The sequence below is a fragment of the Dipodomys merriami genome, unplaced genomic scaffold (genome assembly GCF_024711535.1).
Source record: "Dipodomys merriami isolate MVZ:Mamm:240054 unplaced genomic scaffold, mDipMer1.0.p SCAF_3, whole genome shotgun sequence".
NCBI lineage: Eukaryota > Metazoa > Chordata > Mammalia > Rodentia > Heteromyidae > Dipodomys > Dipodomys merriami.
In genome coordinates this window covers 18,216,720-18,235,406 of record NW_027204492.1, presented here as the reverse complement: position 1 = coordinate 18,235,406, position 18,687 = coordinate 18,216,720, and the positions used below count along the sequence as shown (strand labels likewise).

At 44.6% G+C, this 18,687-nt stretch overlaps 1 protein-coding gene across 4 annotated transcripts in view; it reads left to right on the top strand.

Annotated features, from left to right (window-relative positions):
* Arhgap36 (Rho GTPase activating protein 36) overlaps nt 1–18,320 on the top strand; it is a 31,842-nt gene extending 13,522 nt beyond the window's left edge. Inside the window, exons 2-13 of one of the 4 annotated variants that reach the window (XM_070039728.1) lie at nt 10,151–10,309; nt 11,623–11,688; nt 12,229–12,467; nt 12,687–12,879; nt 13,077–13,132; nt 13,383–13,533; nt 14,014–14,162; nt 14,348–14,524; nt 14,726–14,823; nt 14,938–15,044; nt 15,430–15,603; nt 17,073–18,320. In XM_070039728.1, the coding sequence (XP_069895829.1) occupies nt 10,151–10,309; nt 11,623–11,688; nt 12,229–12,467; nt 12,687–12,879; nt 13,077–13,132; nt 13,383–13,533; nt 14,014–14,162; nt 14,348–14,524; nt 14,726–14,823; nt 14,938–15,044; nt 15,430–15,603; nt 17,073–17,230 (1,727 nt within the window). In that variant the 3' untranslated portion in view covers nt 17,231–18,320. The other 3 variants (XM_070039727.1, XM_070039726.1, XM_070039725.1) reach the window with 3 other exon arrangements.
* The last annotated feature ends 367 nt before the right edge of the window (nt 18,321–18,687 follow it).

Genomic DNA, 18,687 nt, shown 5'->3' with positions numbered 1-18,687 from the left:
TTGCTGGTCATTGAACTTTGAACAAAATGACTTTTTGTCTCTGAATTTGTGAGGGGAAAGGCCTTGGACTAAAGTGGGAAAAAGGGAGCAGAAAAAGTGTGGTGCTGAGGAGAGGTGCTTGTTCTTTGCACAGTCTTTGCATGCATAAGGCTAATAAAAAATGTTCCCTGCCCTGAAATGGCATAGAGTCAGAGCACAAGGGCAACAAAAAGTGTGCTGAGTTTGGATCCATGAGATCTATGTCTTTATTGTGGCTGTGACAGTAAGGAGCACTAGGTACCTTCCTTCCTTCCATCCTTCCTTCTTCCTCTCTCTCTCTCTCTCTCTCTCTCTCTCTCTCTCTCTCTCTCTCTCTCTCTCTCTCTCTCTCTCTCTCTCTCTCTCTCTCTCTCTCTCTCTCTCTCTCTCTCTCTTTCTTTTGGTTCAGTCTTGGGTCCTGAACTCTGGGCCTGGGCACTGTCCCTCAGCTCTTCAGCTCAAGGCTAGCGCTCTACCACTTGAGCCACAGGCACACTTCTGGCCTTTTTCTTTTTGCTTCTGTGGTGCTGAGGAATCGAACCCAGGACCTCATGCATTCCAGACAAGTGCTCTACCACTGAGCCACCTTCCCAGCTCCACTAGGTACATTTCTTGACGATCTGAATATCCACTACTGCTCTTCCTTCACCTGTAATGTGAAATGACTTGTGAACATGGCCAGGGAGGGGTCATTCAGAACACTTAAAAGAAAGGGTGAGGGCTGGGAAGGTGGTTCAGTGGTAGAGTGCTTGCCTTGCATGCATGAGGCCCTGGGTTAGATTCCTCAGTACCGCATCAAAAGAAAAAGTGGGAAGAAGCACTGTGGCTCAATTGGCAGAGCGCTAGCCTTGAGCTGAAGAGCTGAGGGACAGCGCCCAGGCCCAGAGTTCAGGCCCCATATCTGACAAAAATAAAAAAGAAAGAAAAGGTGAGGTGAGACTCATTTGAAAGAAAGATTAGTTTTGAATATACAGGAGAGATATTGTGGGGGTATGGTGAACAACTGTAGGCGTAACCCAGAGAATTCAGCAAACAGGTATGCATAAGGCTGCTGTGTAGAAAATTGCTATGAATCAGTCCTACCCCAACGTGGGAAAGGTGTATACAGCTTGGGGGAGTCTTCAAGACAGAGCAGAGCATTCACAGCAGCTAGTGTCAGGACTAGCCATGGCTGTATCACCAAATGGACAAGCAGCAGATACGGAGAGTTGCCAAAAAGGTAGGACAAGGGTTGGAGACCACAGGCCTGAGTGTGTCCCACTGTGGGGGCAAGAGAGGGAGAGGAAGATCCTCTAAGTGGAGGCCCCCATATCAGGGAGAAAGACAGGAGGCCTGGGATGGGGGAACATGTTGCTCAGGTTTTGACATTGATGCATTAAACCTAGAGTTCACAGCTGAGATTGAATGCTTTGAGGCAAGGTTTTTTGTGTGATTTTTATTTTTTGCAAGCCAAGGAACTTTGTTTCACTTTGTAGATTCTATGTTCCCACTAGCTCTATAAGGGCAGGATGTACACAGCATAACCTAGCCTGAAAGCCCTGCACACCAGTGCTAGCACCATTTGCTGAGGATAGCCCCAGAAAGCCCCCCCCCCAGGGGCTCAGCTCAAGGCCAAGGGCCTGCAGATGGGCAGAGGCTTGCGTGGGACAAGAGAGGGAGATCGCCTCAAAATGTTCTCAGGAGGTCTGAGGAGGTGTGGGAGGCACTGTCCCTTGAACTGATAGCAGCAGAGGCAAGACGCTGTGGCCTGGAGTTTGCCATGTCTCTTAGAATAATCAAGGACTCTGTATATGTGAGCACTGTGGTCTCAATAGCGCTATTCTATAAACAAGATAATACTAAATTATGCCAGTTGTGATTCGGGCTTGGAGGTGCTGACTGAATTGCCCAAGGCCACCCAGCTGCCTAGTAACTAAGCAGGCCTGATTCCTGTTCTAGGGCTTTTCTTCACCACCCCATAGTCTAGCTAGTGGTCTTATTTTGAAGGAGGGTATTTAGATAGACATTGATATTTGAGAAGTATAGTTATTTGAATTTACTTCAAAAAGTACCATTTGGATCATGAAAACTACAGGGGAAAATATCTCCCTCAGCCCCTAAGTCCCTGTGACGACTGCTGAGACAAGATTTTGAAAAAGAAAACTGGCAGAAAATTGGATGCTTCTTGTGGAAGATATAATCAAAGACTAAGAGAAGTGAGTGGGTGGGGGGGGTCAAAGATAGAGGAAGAGCTCAGTAGATTCTGAGAATGTATTTATTCTGCAAGCTTCCTTGTCACAACCTTTGTCCACATGGTTTGAGGTAATGTTGCCATCGCTCTATTCTTTCTCATACTTATCTGTAGAAGCCATAGATGTAACCTGGATGGATTTGACAGTTTGCGAATGGCCTTCCCTTCAATTCACGCTCATTACCATCTTTTGTCTTTGTGTGTATATTTAGATATAAGTGTGCAGATGATGATTGTGAGTGGGAATGTATATTTGTGTCTGAAAGGGAATGGCTTTGGGGGCAGGAGAAAGATTGACACCATAGGACAAATCAGTAGAAATTTTCTGTGTGCATACTAAAATCCTACAGTTCAGTGAGGGTCTGCCCACTGTTGGTAGGCCTGGGGGAAATCATCACCTCTTAACATCCCTTAAAGAACACAAGCAAGGAAATACATTTAAAATACTATGGAGAAGGACAGCAGAATTCTATTAGACTCATTGCTGTTTCTTGACAGTCCTTCAGACGAATGACATTTATGTGACCTTCAACTATGTTCTGAGATCCCAAGGGCAGGAACTGATACCTCTCCCCTTTTCTTCACTATCCTGAGTATAGGTGACTTGTATATGGTGCTGAAGGTACAAAGCAATCATTGAACTCCTTTTGGAGGCTGGTTAGCTTTCTCCTACATTTTATACACTAGACAAATCCCCTTGGACCCCATAGCCAGCTGTCTTCATCTCCAACACCAGTGAAGAAACAATTCATCTTATCCCTCTGAAAGCCTGCTTTTGCCTATTTTCACTTTTTTCCCCCTGGGGCTTGAACTCAGGGCCTCAGTGCAGTCCCTAAGATGTTTTTTGCTCAAGGCTAGCACTCTACCATGTGAGCTACAGGTCCACTTCCAGCTCTTTAGTAGAGATGAGTCTCACAGACTTTCCTGCCTTGACTGGCTTTGAACTGTTATCCTCAGATCTCAGCCTCTTGAGTAGCTAGGATTACAGGCGTGGCTCCCCATTTTGAAAGCTACTGCCAAGGCACTCCTCAGCAGGGGCACTCTCTGTCTCATTTCAGACAATATCCCTATTTTTTTTCCAGTTGTGGGGCCTGAACTCTGGGCCTGGGCGCTGTCTTTCAGCTCTTTAGCTATCGACTAGCGCTCTACCACTTGAGCCTCAGTCACACTTCCGACTTTTTCTGCTTATGTGGTGCTGAGGAATCGAACCCAGGGCCTCATGCATGCAAGGCAAACACTGTATCCCTACTTTTTTTAAGAGCTGAGGACTGAATTCAGGGTCTTGCACTTGCCAGGCAAGTACTCTTCCACTGAGCTAAACCCCCAACCCTGAGTATCATTTCCAAGTAGTTTTTAGGGGGGGGGGTAATTCTTCACTTTTTGGCACAGCACTATTGATTTTCGAGAATTTTTTCATTCTACCCCTTCTTAATATATTCCTAACAATTATACCTAACAGGTGTTATAATTCTTATTTATAAGGTCCTGGATCTGAGGCATGTAGAAATAAGCCTTCTTTCAAGTCATGTAGAAAATGGTTGTGAGAATTTACACTGAGATTCAAATCCCAGTTCTAATCTATATCTCAGGCTTTCTGGGATACCAGGCTGTTAAGCTAGGGAGGTGCCTTTCCCCTCTGTTAGTTCCTCTCTACCACTTTTCACAGTAGTAGTATACATACATACATACATACATACATACATACATACACACATACATATATATCCACATATATACATATACACACATATATGAATATTATATACATACATATGAATATTATATACATATCTATCTTCTTTCTCTCTATCACTTCATTCCCATTCCCCAAGGAATTCCACAGAGTAGCATATATAATAATACCTCAAAAACAGTCCAGTTACTTCTTTAGAAAGGAAGATGCTAGTGTTGACTTGAATCTTCCGAGGCAGGAGATACTAATGATGACTACAAAGAAATGACATGATTTTATGAGAAGGGTTATGTTTGGCCCAAGGATGGATAGAAATTGTTAGACTATTTGGACTTTGCCAGAAAACCATGCAGACATCCAGGTACAGAGAACAAAGAAAGGTTTATTGCCAGGAAAGGGGCCAGCAAGACCCCTTCTCATAAGGGAGAAGTGAGAAGAAGCACTGGCCATTGTCTGAGGTGAGCTATATAGCCTAGGGGGTTTAGGAGGGGCTAGAAAGGGCTAAGAGGTGGAGACCCTGGTGTGGACGCGTGGGCCAGGGGCTTCATCATGGTGGACTAGGATTTATGGCTGCTGTCCAAATAGTAGATAAGGGTCCTGCAGCAGCACAAACCTGAAGGTCACTCTAAGGGGCTCATGCTGCCTTATATGGTGGTAGCTGCCCCAGAGAAGAGCCATCCCAAGGTAAAGGGGGTTGGAGGTTGATTGTTTACTGCCTTTGCTAAATGGGCCTAATGTTGCTCAGGAAGGGAGCATGCTAAACTGTGGAGAGAGGTAGGAGTGTACTAAACTATGGGTAGGGAGCTCATTGGGCTCATGGGGATGGCACATCATGTTCCTGTATAACATTTTTTTGTTCAACTTTACTAAAGCAGAATCTCTCAAGATGCTTATTTTGTTGTTATCTATAAAAGGGAGGGTCAGGGGGAGGTAATCCCCATCCTACCTTCTTTCCAGGGGTTGTTGTAGGAATAAATTGGCATGATTCACTTATTCATGAATCACGAATAGCTGTTTTAATTATAAGTCCTTCTGTTCTTTCTAATCCTGAGTTTAAAATCCCATGAGTCACCCAATGAACACTTACTGAACACCTACTGTGTGCTAGTCCACAGATAAAGGACATTAAAAAAGCTTTAGTGACAATGAAACGAACAATGCAAATTAGACATTTATTTTTTAAACTCCCCGTGATCGAAAATCTTGTTTTTCCCTCCTTCTTCCCCCACAATTTAATAGAAATAGCACCCAAAGGGAAATTGGTGACACCTGTGACACTGCTGGTGCTGTCAGTACTCTTATGGACCCTTCCATGTGCTGCAGATAATTGAATATTTACATCTTGTTGTATTTGATGTTATGTCACCTTGTTTACACTATGATCTGGGATGATTATCACACAAAGATTGCCTTTCACCACCCTGATACTGAGTTTTTTTTTTTTTAGTCAATAAAATTTGAAAAAGTTATCCCATGTCCAATGGAATGACGATTGTACTTAATTTACAAAGATGTAAATTTGTGGTGGCTGACTGCCCTCGGATATGACCTCCCCTGGCTTTATGGAATTAAGCTTTGACTGTGTGTGCATTCTTTTGATTTCACTATGTGGCAATGCAGAATCTTGCAGATATTATGAACACAGGAAGATAAGGCAGTAGAAAATGCCTTGAGATTGAGAACTAGGTTTTTGTCTAGGCTTTGTTGTCAAATTGCTGTGTGGCCTTGGGAAAAGCATTGTACCTTTCTGAACTTCAGCTTTTCTATACTATACCTTGGAGATTTTGAACTATGTGGTGGTTAAGAACCACTCTGATGTTCTTCGTAATTCCTGGGGCAGATTTTCCTTGAAGCCAGGGCTTCTCTCAAAATGTTTTAACAGTACCTCCTCCAGTTTATGAGCTTCTGCTGTGTGGCATGACGGGCTGACTCTAGTTATTGAAGAATGCTGTCCCCCAATTTAATTATCTCGGGGCATCACCACTGCAAAGGATGAAATGAGTCATTTTGTTCATGGCATCTGCAGCCTTTGCTGAAATGGAGGTTATGGGATAACAACTTAAAGGCTAACTCATTAATGCTCAGAGATGAATGAGGTAATGTGTCAGCAGACCAAATTGGCGCCCAAATGTTTTCATCTAGCGCCCTGGATCTCTGTCCCACATTGTGATGTATTAACGGGGATGTCTTTATCCATTGTCACTGCCTACAGACATGAATCACGTGCATGCATACCCTCTAGGCTCCCATCCCCAAGCTACTATGAATTTCTTAAACTCCTAGGTACTCTCAGTATCTAGAAGCGAAATTCTGCAGAGGCCATAAAGTGGCTAATTCATAAGGATTCCAACCAAGGCATCAGTGTACTCCCTGCTTCCCCTCCCCCCCCATCGGTCTCCCTTTCTCTCTCAGGTGCTTACTATTGAGCCTTGCACCAATGCTAACTATTTATGAGGGCAGTGGAGGAAATTGTGCCTCCAGATTGTGAATGTTGTGGATTTATGCCTAGCTGAGAGCATTTTTGTCCTCATAATTTGAAGTGGGTGACCTTTCTAATGTTAATTTGTTTCTCCGTCTGTGCCATGCATTCAGGAGGACATAAGGAATGGACTTGATGCCACCCAAGGGTGTTTCTTCTTTTTTGTATTACTTGAAACATGGTTTAGGTGTCCTTCTGACTGTGTTCAAATACTCCTGCTTGATATCCATGTGTTCTTTTTCTAGTAACAATGTTAAATAAAATGATTTGAAAGAGAAATTAATTTACTCATCTAAATAGTAACATATGAAATATTGAATTATGAAGTTAGCTTTTGCTAAATTTCATAAAATGATTTAAAAATTACCCCAATGAAATTCAAGAGTGAACAACTGTCTATTGTTAATAGGTCACTAAATCTTCTTGTTCAATTTGTAGAAATAGAACAGAGTAGGTTGTTCCATACTTTTGACACAGATTCTGAATTTATGTAATCACTTTTTTGTGTGTGCCAGTCTTAGGGCTTGAACTCAGGATCTCCCACTTTCAATTAGCTTTTTGTTCAAGGTTGGCACTCCGCCACTTGAGCCACTGCTCCCCTTCCAGCTTTTTGCTGGCCAATTGAAGATCGAGTGTCTTACTCTCAGATTTCTTTTCTTGAGCTGGCATTGAACCAGGATCCTCAGATCTCAGCATCCTGAGTAACTAGGAATACATGCATCTGGCATCTGATAAAATTACGTTTAAAGCTAAAACGTTCTAATAACCCCAGGCCTTCTGCAAAGTACCTGCGGTATTAAGGTATTTATTAAAACCACTGCTACTTATTACATATGCATTATTCATTCACTCCTCACACAACAGAAGAAGTGTGTGCTATGCTATTTCTCTATTTTACAGAGTAGGCCGAGACTCAGAGAATTCAGCTGAGAAGTCATCAGACTTGGCTTTGAACTCAGTGTTCACTGCAGAGTTGCCTGAAGAAATTCTTTGGCCAATGTGTTTTTAGATTGAAGTTGTGCTGGTTTGCTTTTTCATTCCTCCTGGAGGATATTTTACATGCGTGGGCACCTTCAGCCTAGAGCCATGGAATTCTGACGAACATCGGAAGACACTGACCCAACAGAGATCTCATAGCCCTGCATGCCTTGTGCTGAGTCTTCTTTTGCATTGTTTATAAAGTTAGGCCCAAGGACAAGTACACTTCTCAAATCTCTGCTTTTTCACCCATCTCCATGTTACCTATTTGTTTCTTGTCTAGGCACACTGATCTTTCCAGCTTTGTTTCTGTCTGTGTCCTCCTGGTGCTTTGACAGAGCCCAAGGCAAGCAAGGCAGTATCAGTTTTGCTGGCAAAACTGTAGCATATGACTGCTCTTAAGTTTAGCCCTGTGTCTGCAAGCAGAGAGGCAATGACAAACGGTTTATTCTAAGGCCTTTGATTTCCTTCAGAATTGTAAGCATCTAGGCTGACTCATCTCTCTCTTTCTCTTCTTTATGGGCTAGTGTTGCTTTGAGCTTTTATTGTTTGTTCATACTTTATTGGGGGGGCTGATTCTCAGCTCTTCTCTTTGGGCAACTAGATCTGGAAAGCAAGAAAATATATAGCTGACATTCCAAGATAGGTACAAATTGTCTGGGTTGTAGCAAAGGGAAAGGGACAGTGATATTAGAAAAATTAAGCATCTACCACCTTTCTGTCAAAACCACATTATCTGATCTTTGAAATTTAAGCCCCTCTCCAACTAAATCACAAAACATAAGTGCAAAATTCCATGTGGAAAGAAAGTTCAGAAAAGTGGTACATGGTTATTTCCTCTTGTGACAAAAGGTTTGATTCCCTATGTCCCAAATTATCTTTTCTGTCAGAAACCAGCACACACACATTTATTCAAACCAGAAGCTTGAAAGCTATCCTAAATTCTTTCTTTTTCATTACAATTATTTTCCCCTACTTCCTATCATTTCTATTCAGTAACCTGACTTGTATCAGTATGCCTTGCCTCTTGGCTGATCTACCTGCTTCAGGCTTTCTGTCCAAACTAGATTTTCATGACTGATTTTTCCAAGGCACAACTCTGTCACTCCCTGCCTGAAATCCTACATTAGCTCTATGTTGTCTTCAGAAGGTCCAACTCTTTCACGTGGCTTATTGGACCATTCATGATTTCATCTCTGCCCATTCATATTTTTATCTCCTCCAATTCATTTATATTGCTTCAAGAGGATGACAACATCTCTTCCTTTTCTTTCTCTCTGCACAAGCTGCCCCCTCTCTCCCCCTCTTTCCCTCCTCCTCTCCCTTCCTCCTTCTCTTTCTCTCTCTCTCAACTGTCTCTCCTATCTGTCTCCAGGCAGACTTAAATGTTTCTCTTTTCTCTCTTACAGTACTTTGTTTATATCTAGGCCTACTGACTTATCACAGGCTTTGGTAAATTGTTACTAACTTGTGTATCTCCTTTACTACCCTGTAAAAAAAATCTATCAATACAGAACCCCCCTTTAAATTAGTGGCTGAAAGAACAAATGGGGAACAGAAAATGTGCAGGAAAGGATGCTATATAGGGTGTGTGTGGGGGGGATCCCTCACTGGGCAACCTGTGATGACCATGGAAAAGACCAGATAAAACTGCCTTGCCATTACAGTGAAACAGACTTCCGTTTGCTCACTAATTCTCACTAGAAATGGTCTAGAGATGATATCTGTTTGTTTTGGTACAAGTTGATTGTTTTATGAAATCTAATTCAATGAGGTTGCAATGCTTTTTGATAAAGCAAAAGCAAAAAGCAAATAACATACTACCACTTAATACAGAGGTTGTTAGCATTTGCATGGATTTCCCCTCAATCTTTTATTTATATATGTATGCTTTCTTCACATAGTTGTAATTACAATTCAATTCCATTTTGTATGTCTTGTCAAAAAGTGCTTTGTAAACATTATTAGTGACTGTATAATTTTCCATACTATGTGCATTACCTAATTTATGTAATTAACTTCATTGCTAGGCTAGCTTTTTCCCCCTTTACTTTTTACTGTTATGGTTCATGTGATTTTTTTTTTCTGTCTGTAGGAAGATTTCATTAGGATAGATTCCTAGAAGGGGAATTAGTGGGTCAGAGGACTTGCGGAGGACTTGTCTGTAGACCTGTATGTGCAGTTTGTGTTTGGGAAGACTTACATAAATTTACAAAAAAACCCTCCCCAAAACAAAAACAAAAACAAAAGCCCCCAAACAAACAAGTGAAACCTTCTTTTTTACTTAACCCAGATCATGTTGAATATCATCATGAAAAAAAAATACCAACGGACACAAATCTCAACCAGTGTTCTAATTAATGAGTAGAAAATAGTGTTTTATTCTTGTCTGAAAGTGTTTTTTTTTTAATTGGAAGGTTTGTTTTTCTTTTATCTTTTTCCCCCTTTTTTCATAATTAGGTTTCCTCTTTTCTGGACTATCTGTTCAGAGCTGATTTTTTTTAAGTTGATTTTTTTTTTAAAGAAGCTACCAGAGGCAGCTCTGCTTGAGGGTGAAGCCACCTCCCAGTTTTCCCTCCCCTTCTACCCCCCATAGTTCCCTCCACCAGGTCCAGTGACAATTGGATGATGCAGCCCTGATAATCATGCGGCTCCAGAATGGGTGGCTGCATTCCTTTTCTGAAGGAAGCAAGGACATGGTGTCCCAGAATCATGCCCCCTTTACTGTTGTTGTCTGCCTTAATTTTTTTAGTGAGTGTGCTGGGAGGAGCCCCAAGGCACAACTCGGACTGCCGGACAAAGATGGTATCAATACACAGCCTCTCTGAGCTGGAGCGTCTGAAGCTGGAAGAGGCTGCTTACCACGAACTCGTGGCCAGACATTTCCTCTCTGAATTCAAACCGGACAGAGGTGAGCTATACCCCGGAGTGTGGCGTCCTCGCCTTCGGGCGAGTAGACCCCCCGGGAGGGACGGGACAGGTTAGGGGATCCAGGAAAGGGTAAAAGGGGCTCATGCCCCGACTCAGACCTAGTCGGATCTCCAGGCGCTTGGGGGGAACTGAGAAAGCGAGAGTTGAAGGCTGTTGAATTGCAAAAGAGGAAAAAAAATTAGTTCCCCTCGGTCGAAGTCTGAAGGGTTAAGGGGGGCATTAAGACCGGCAAATGTCAGGGACAGACAAGTGGACAGCGGACGGGTGGAGAGATAGGCGCACCAGGTGCCGTGTGAGAATCGGGACGAGCGCGACGGAGACGCACAGGGACACTCTTGAGAGAGGACTGGGACCGACAGAGATTGATGACACAGAGAGAGAGCGAGAGCGAGAGCGAGAGAGCGAGCGAGCGAGAGAGAGAGAGATAGAGACGGTGAGAGAGATGCGCGCCAAGCCAGCGAAGAGCGGGAGGGCGGTGCGGGCACGGGGTTTGGCGGCGGGAGGTGCGCAGTGAGCGCTACCTACTTCGACTGGCTGCGGCGAACCCGGGGGGACGCGGCTCCGAGTTCGAGCTCATCAAGGGATCTCAGGGGTATGCGGGTCGATTTGGCTGCAGAGTCGAGGGGAGGTGGGAAGGGGTTCGTGCGGACTGAGGGGAGCCCCCAGTAGGACTGGAAAGTGCAGAGTGGGGGGCTGGGGGGCTGCAGGTTTGCTAGGTGCGCACCACTGGCGCAGCCTAAAGTGAGTGAAGCAAAGGGTGCGGAGACCCCGCCGGGCAGCCACGGTGGCTGCGGGATTTGGAGCGAGGGGCGTGGGGGGAGGCGGAGAGTCAGGTGTCGCCGCTGTTCCCACCGCAGCGTGAGGAGCCGACGGCAACCAGAGCGTGAGCGCGCGCCCGCAGTAACTTGGCGACCCTTACCCACGGTGGCGCTGCAGGCAGAGCCCCTCCCCTCGCCTGTTGCATGATTCGGACGCCTCAGAGCCCCTGAAATTGTTTTAAGTGTTCGGTTGAGACTACTGGTGCGTAGAGAGATGCGCTCCCAGCGCCTTAGACTGGTTTGGTTCAATTCTTGGTATCTTACATATGTTCTATAGATAGGATCGGCTCTGTAGTCAGACGGGGAAACTGAGTCTGGGAGAAAAAATGCATTTCTCCCTTGGCTCCACGGGGTGAGCGCGGAGGCCCCCTCCACCTTCTCGCCCACGCTGCAGATTAATGCATCACGATGTTTTCATCACTTATCAAGGGTTATTGGTGTGCGAGTGTGCGTGTCTTTTCTTTCTGCTTTGTAGCTGAGCCCACAGACCGTCCAAAAACCTTGGAGAAGTTGCTTCTGATTTTGAGAGGACAAGAAAGGGGTAAGGGGCTGTTTTGCTGGATTCTTTTTTTTAAGGAAAGGACTAGAATGCTGACACCCCCCTTCCTCCCCCCCCCCCCCCATTGCGTAGGATGCTCCTGGTTAGTGGAGATTGGGCGGTGCCCAAGGCCCCTGAAGTCACTCCCCTCTCTCCCAGAAACCCCTCAGGGGGTGTTAGCAGGAAGTGGCGCAGTTAGCTAAAAGCGCAGTGGGGGCGGTCCTCTCAGACGTGCCTGAGCCTTCCTGGGGGACCCATCCCAGACAGATAGGAGTGAAGACACCTCTCTCATCGCTTCTGGCAGAACTTAAGGCAGGGGATCTTGAGCCCCGTCGGGGTAGTGGAGTAGAGCTGAATCCTTTGCCTAATCACTGCAGAGGGTCTTTGGGACTTGCTCCCCATAGGAGGGGCGCTGTGGGTCTGGAGGGGTGACGTGACTGCGGGTGGCTGTTTAGAGGGAGTGCGATAGCCCCTCCAATTTCTTTCTGATTCTAGCGCCGCGGGGTTTTGACGGTTCTCTTTTCTTTGGCTTCTCATCGGTAGCTCTGAAAACCTTTGGCATTCGCCTGGAAGAGGTGCTGGTGAATGAGCTTACCCGCCGCAAGCTGCTGGAATTGACAGCCATGGCGCAGAATGAAGAGACCACCAGCGCGCCTGCAGGCCCTCGTCGTCGTCGTCGGGGAAACGTGATGCAAAGATTATTTGGACGCATCAGGCGCTTCTTCCGTCGCAGACGGAATACGCCCACCTTGCCCCCGGAGTTCACCCGCCGTGGGCGCCGAGTGAGTTAAAACCTTCTAGGGGTCAGTGAGGGAGTCTTTCTGAAGATGTGCAATAATGTCAGGCGACAGGGATGGTGTCGGCATGTGTCCTCATGGGGCGGGGGAGGGGAGGGGACCAAGACATGTTGGAATGATGGGCTTCTTAGTGTCGTCTTATGCTCATTAGATTCCAAGGGACCTTCCTCTCCTCTGTGTAAAACCCTTTGGACTTCTCCACAGGGTGCGGTATGTTTGGAGAGCCTGGCTGAGCTGGAGGATGGGGCCTTGCTGCTGCAGACCCTACAGCTCTCCAAGGCTTCATTTCCCATTGGCCAGCGACTTCTGGCATGCAAAGAGAAGATGGGCCTCAATCCTATTGCGAAGCAAATCCCACAGGTGGTTGAGGCTTGCTGCAAATTCATTGAGGAACATGGTAAGGGAGCCACAACTGGTTAAATTAAAGGAAAGGAGAGGATGTTGCAAGATAAGAGAAAGGTGGTAGGGATGAAAGGTTTGGTTAACAGTCCTCGGATACCAATGGAGTTACGGATGCATCTCCTTAGGGTACAGGGGAAATGCCCTAGGAAAATGCCTCAGAAATGCATAGGATCCTCTGGTCTTTTCTTTCAGGTTCAAAGACATTAGGGATTTTCACTGCTGAACATTCCTTGCAGCGAGTGCTGGAGGTAAACTGACTATCTGTACATGTTCCTTGAGTAACCAAAAAACAGACAGAGGTGGGTCCTTCCCTGTAAACCTCAAGGTAATGTTATGAGCGGTGTGTATAGGGGAAGCAAGGTCTTCTTTTAAGCTCCCCAGGCAAACCATCTTGCCAGCTACCTCTTCTCAAGCCTAGGCCTTATTGAAGGAATGACCAAAATGGAGATTTCATGGTGGGAAGGGCAAACAGCTCACATCTTCTCTTCTTTCTTTTAGCTCCGTGAGGAATTTGAACAAGGTATGGACATAGTACTGGACGACAATCAAAATGTACATGATGTGGCTGCCCTGTTGAAGGGTTTTTTATGTGACATGAAGGACTCCTTGCTGCCAGATGATCTGCACATGTCTTTTCTTCTGACAGCAAGTGAGTCTTCTGCACAATCTTCTTGCACATTGAGAGGAAATGGCATAGATATCTAGAGGGTCTATTGACAGCTCAGGTTGCAAGATCTAAGATACCCCCGGTAAAAACACAGACAGTCCAACCCCCCCAAAAGAAAAATGGTAAAGATAAAACATCTCTCCAGTTGAAAATAATCATTTTTATCATTTCATAATTACCATAAAAGTTTTAATAAAAACATTCTCTGGATTACTTTTTATATTGATGTTCCTTTAATTTTATGGATTAGAAATTCCAGCTTCAGTTATGTACACTTCGGATAGTGGTGGGGGTGGGGGTTCTTCTTGCTTCCAAGTCTCCTAAAGTCAAATGTTCTAGAAGCAAGCAAAGATAAATTGCTTAGGTACCTTTTCCATAGCTAATAAGAGTTTTGAAGCAGGAACTTGTTTCCTTAACGTGAAGCCACTACCCCTCTGAGCCATTCTTATTTTCCTTCTCTAGCTCTGAAACCAGAGGATCAGCTTTCTGCCTTGCAGCTGTTGGTTTACTTGATGCCACCTTGCAACAGTGACACTCTGGAGTGTCTGCTGAAGGCCTTGCATAAAATCACTGAAAATTGCGAGGATTCCATTGGCCTTGATGGAAGCTTGGTAAAAAAAAAAAAATACATGGGAAATAATAGTGAAAACTTCAGTAGGGGACCTGTGAGGGAGAATATAAGCCAGTATATGGGATGGGTAGGATAAAGAAAAATGCAGAAGTAAAAGACACACATCTATTGTACAACTTTCAATATTATCTCAAGGTTGATTACTTTCTGTCTTCTTTTATCTAGGTTCCAGGCAACCGCATGACTTCTAACAACTTGGCCTTGGTGTTTGGATCTGCTCTTCTGAAGAAGGGCAAGTTTGGCAAGAGAGAAGCGAGGAAAACAAAGCTGGGAATTGACCACTATGTTGCTTCTGTCAATGTGGTCCGTGCCATGATTGATAACTGGGATGTCTTGTTCCAGGCAAGTGGGACTTTTGGGTACATTTGTTTTACACTCTTCTTTTGTTCATAAGGTAAGGGAGAGTTGCACAAAGGTAACCCGAACAAGTAGCTTCTAATTTCCCCACTCCAGAAATTCTTCTTTGATTAGCGGTCACTTAACACAGATGAGTATAAATGAAAGGGCTCTGTGAAATAAAAAAAATGTTAATTTTACCCTCAGGTGCCACCTCATATTCAAAAGCAGGTTGAGAAGCGCATGGGGAAGTCCAGTCCCGAAGCCCTGGACTTTATCAGACGCAGGAATTTGAGGAAGATCCAGTGCGTATTTTTCTATTTATTTATGCATAGTCCAAAGTACATTCTCTTATGAGGGTTGATGTTAATAATTCCAGGTATGAACTGATGTACCTTTTCAAACACTTTCCTATTCAGGAGTGCACGCATAAAGATGGAAGAGGATGCTTTGGTTTCTGATCCAGTGGAAAACTCTGCTGAAGCTGAGGCTGCTATTCTTGCCCAAAGCATGCCTTTTGATGAAGGTAAGTTCCCTACTGAGAATCAGGCCCTTGCTGAAAGTCATATCTTTCCAGAGGATCAGGTCTTTGCTGAAGATGAGCCCCTTGAAGAAGATAAGTCCTCTGAGAGAGAGAGAGAGATAGCCAATGAAGAACTGGTATTTGAACATCTCAGTAAAGGAAGTCGTGTGGGAAACTTCAAGGTTATGAGTTCCTTAAATAACTTTGATATTCAAGGTCCACATTCTGAGGGCATATCAGAGCTTGATGACTATGATGCTAATGATAACCCCCTGAATTTTGACAATCTTCCTTCCCTTGAGAATATTCCAGAACCTGATTATGTAATTGCAGATCTCATTTGACAGCCCAAAATTTGACTCAATGTCTTATTTTTATATGGTTTCAGGCCCTGAAGAAGCACCAGATTCACCGGAAGCTGTGAATGCTGGAGAAAACCTGAACCCTGACTTCGAGGATGAACCAGATTTTGAAGATTACCAAAATTTTGACCTGGCAGAAGTTCCCTATCTTGATGTTGTCCCTAACAACGAAGATGCTTCGGATGCTGATGAAATACCAGGTAATGAAGAAGCCCCCAGTATTAATGAAATTCCAGACAATATAGATGCCTCTGATAATGATGAACCCCAGGATTCTGAAGAAAATCCCAGTATTGATGAGATCCTAGCTGCTGGTGAGGTCCCAAATCATGAAGAGATTCCAGTGCCTGAACCATCTCCAGAAGTCAATGGAGTTTTAGACTCTGAAGATGACCTTGATTTTGAAGCAGTCCCAGCTCTTCATGTGGTCCCAAGTCCTGAAGAAGCCCCACCAGGACATGCAATCCCAAATCATGAAGAATCCCCAGAGATAAATGGACTCGCACACTCTGAGGATGATCCCAGTCTTGATGAGTTGCCAGTTTTTGCTGGCATTCCAAATGGTGAAGAAACTTCAGATGCTGAAGAAATCCCAAATCATGAAGAATCTCCAGAAGTCTTTGGAAGTGTGGCCTCTGAAGAAGACCCCAACCCTGAAGAGGTCCCAGCTCTTCATGTGATCACAAGTCCCGAAGCACTGTCTGATTTTGATGAAGTTACAGGTCAGGAAGAGCCATCAGAGGTGGGTGAATCCCAAAACAATGAAGAATCCTTTGATGAGGAAGAAATACCAGAACATGAAGAAGATTCTGCTTCTGATGTCACTGACAACGAAGCCTCTGAAGAAAGTTTAAATCCTGAGAAAGATGCAGTTCTCAGTGTGGTGCCTGATACTGAGAATTCTCCAATTCACAATGAACTTGCAGAATCTCACAAATACCAAGCTGATGCTTACGAAGAAGATGAAGTCGGCACGGTGGCTCCAGAGACTGAAGAGGTCTCCATTCTCAGTACAATTCCAGACCCTGTGCAAGAGCTGGCTGTCCATCTTGAAGAAGTCCTGAATGTGGCAGAAGTTCCAGTGCCTGATGATCTTGATCCTAAGCAAGTTCAGAATCAAAAGGCATCCAGGCCCCAGAAAGAAGATGTAGATATTGCACATCCTGAAGACATCACTCTCCTTAAGAACAAATCTCAGGCTGACCACATTATAAAGTACAAGTCCTCCTCAAAGTCATTGAAGGGTGATATCTGTTTTCTCCCCTCCATGAAGTGTTGTAAGCTTCCTGCTCCAACTTTGTTACTCATTTTCTTGGTAAAACTAGTTAGGGTACTTGTGGGGTGGTGGTGGTTGTTAGGAGGTCATCATATTCCCAATATTCTGGGTGGTGTTGTCCATTTTCTTTGAGCATGGGGTGCTACCTCACTCTTTCTGTTCCCTAACCCAGTTCTTTCTCTACCTGCTACAGTGGTCCTAGATTTAAAGATCTGTGTCCTTATTGTCGGGCTGCTATTTTCTTATATAGCAAATGGAGATAATCATTCTTTTCTTACTTTTTTTTTTGTCTCATACTGTATTTGAAACTCAAATCTAAGTCTTAGTGCCTTGGTGCTATGCGAAGTGTGACATGTAGAAACATAAGAAGTTAACATTATTACTATTTTCCAGGTTCCTCTGAGGAGCCCGCTGTGCCTCCCGGCACTGCCCGTTCCCATGACGATGAGGAAGGAGCGGGTAACCCTCCCATTCCGGAGCAAGACCGCCCATTGCTCCGTGTGCCCCGGGAGAAGGAGGCCAAAACTGGCATCGGCTACTTCTTTCCTTAGATGTTTTTCCTCTATAAGGTGCCGGACAGGGGAAAAGGGTGGGGGTAGACCTGGGATGTCACAGGAAACATTAAGGAGAACCCTGAGGATAAAGATCTGTGGGAAAGAAGGAGTTCCACCTGATGGCTCGGGTCAGGATGAGAATTCCAAATACACTGCCAGCCCCTTCACTGGGAATGCTTGGTCTCTTCAGCTGGTAAAAGCAGAGATGTTTCTGTGTCATGCCCAGGCTCCCTGGTGCTACCTTGCCTTCTCTTTTACCCCTGATCCTGGCTTTCCCTAACAACAGCCCTTCCTTTAATTGATGTTCCATTTGTGGTAAACACCCGTCCCAGAGAAGCTCACAAATCTCGAGGTGCTTTCCCTCCCCCAAAGGGGATTGCATGTTTTTCCTCACTTTCCTACCCTCCTTCAAGAGCTCAACTGGAAAGGCCCTCAAGAGGCATGCTAGAACGTTAGGTCAGCCTACTGACTGCTGACAATTAATGCTAAACCATGTCACACCAACTCATAGCCGTGTCCCCGCAGCAACTCTGCCACCTCAGGATTTTTTTTCCCCCTTTTCCAAATTATTTAGACCGAGGGCTCGTCCAACAGCCACTCCCAAAATTCTGCGCAGTTTTGCTCAGGTCACGCCAACTGGGAAACCTCAAGTGTAAGCCTGACTATCCTTTCTGGAATCAAAAGTTAGAGGACAAATTAGACTTTAGTACCTGGATCTGTTTTAAAGACAGCTGGAGTTCACACCTGGTTGTCAGCAAAACAGCTAGTTAGGTACAAACACATAGTTCCAAGTAGATAAATCATCTGATTACAAATGTTCTTATCTATCGTCTCTGTAGTTCCTCTATGCAGGGCGGTACAAATTTGCTTGACATGCTCTGGTAACACACAGATATGGGTTATGTATGACATCCAAATTATAGCTGATATTGATGGGTAACAACTGCTAAGGTACATAAAATGAAGAATGTACTGTATTGAGGGATAGAAATTGATCATACAATGGGTAACAACCGAAGAGCTCGAAGATTTGTGATAGTTAAAACTTCTCTGGCATTTAATCATTAATAAACATCTGTATCGTGATAGCAGCATACTCATGGCTTACTGTGTATTATGTTCCCCTTTTATACTTTGGAGGTGAGCTGGGAAGCTCTGACTGGAGATCTAAAGGGAAATAGGAGAAGGGAATTAAATAAGAGGGAGGGGAGAGATGGAATAAAGGGGAGAGGGTGACATAGTATAAAGGGATTGGTGACATGGGATAAAGGGGGAGAGAGTAACATGGATAAAAGGGAGGGGTGACATAAAGAAAGGGTTATGTGGAATAAAGAGGGGGATACCATGGGATAAAGAAGAGGGGTGATATGGGATAAAGAAGGAGGATGCCATGGAATAAAGAAGAATGATGGCATGGGATGAAGAGGAAAGGGTGGTATAAAGAAGAGGGGGAG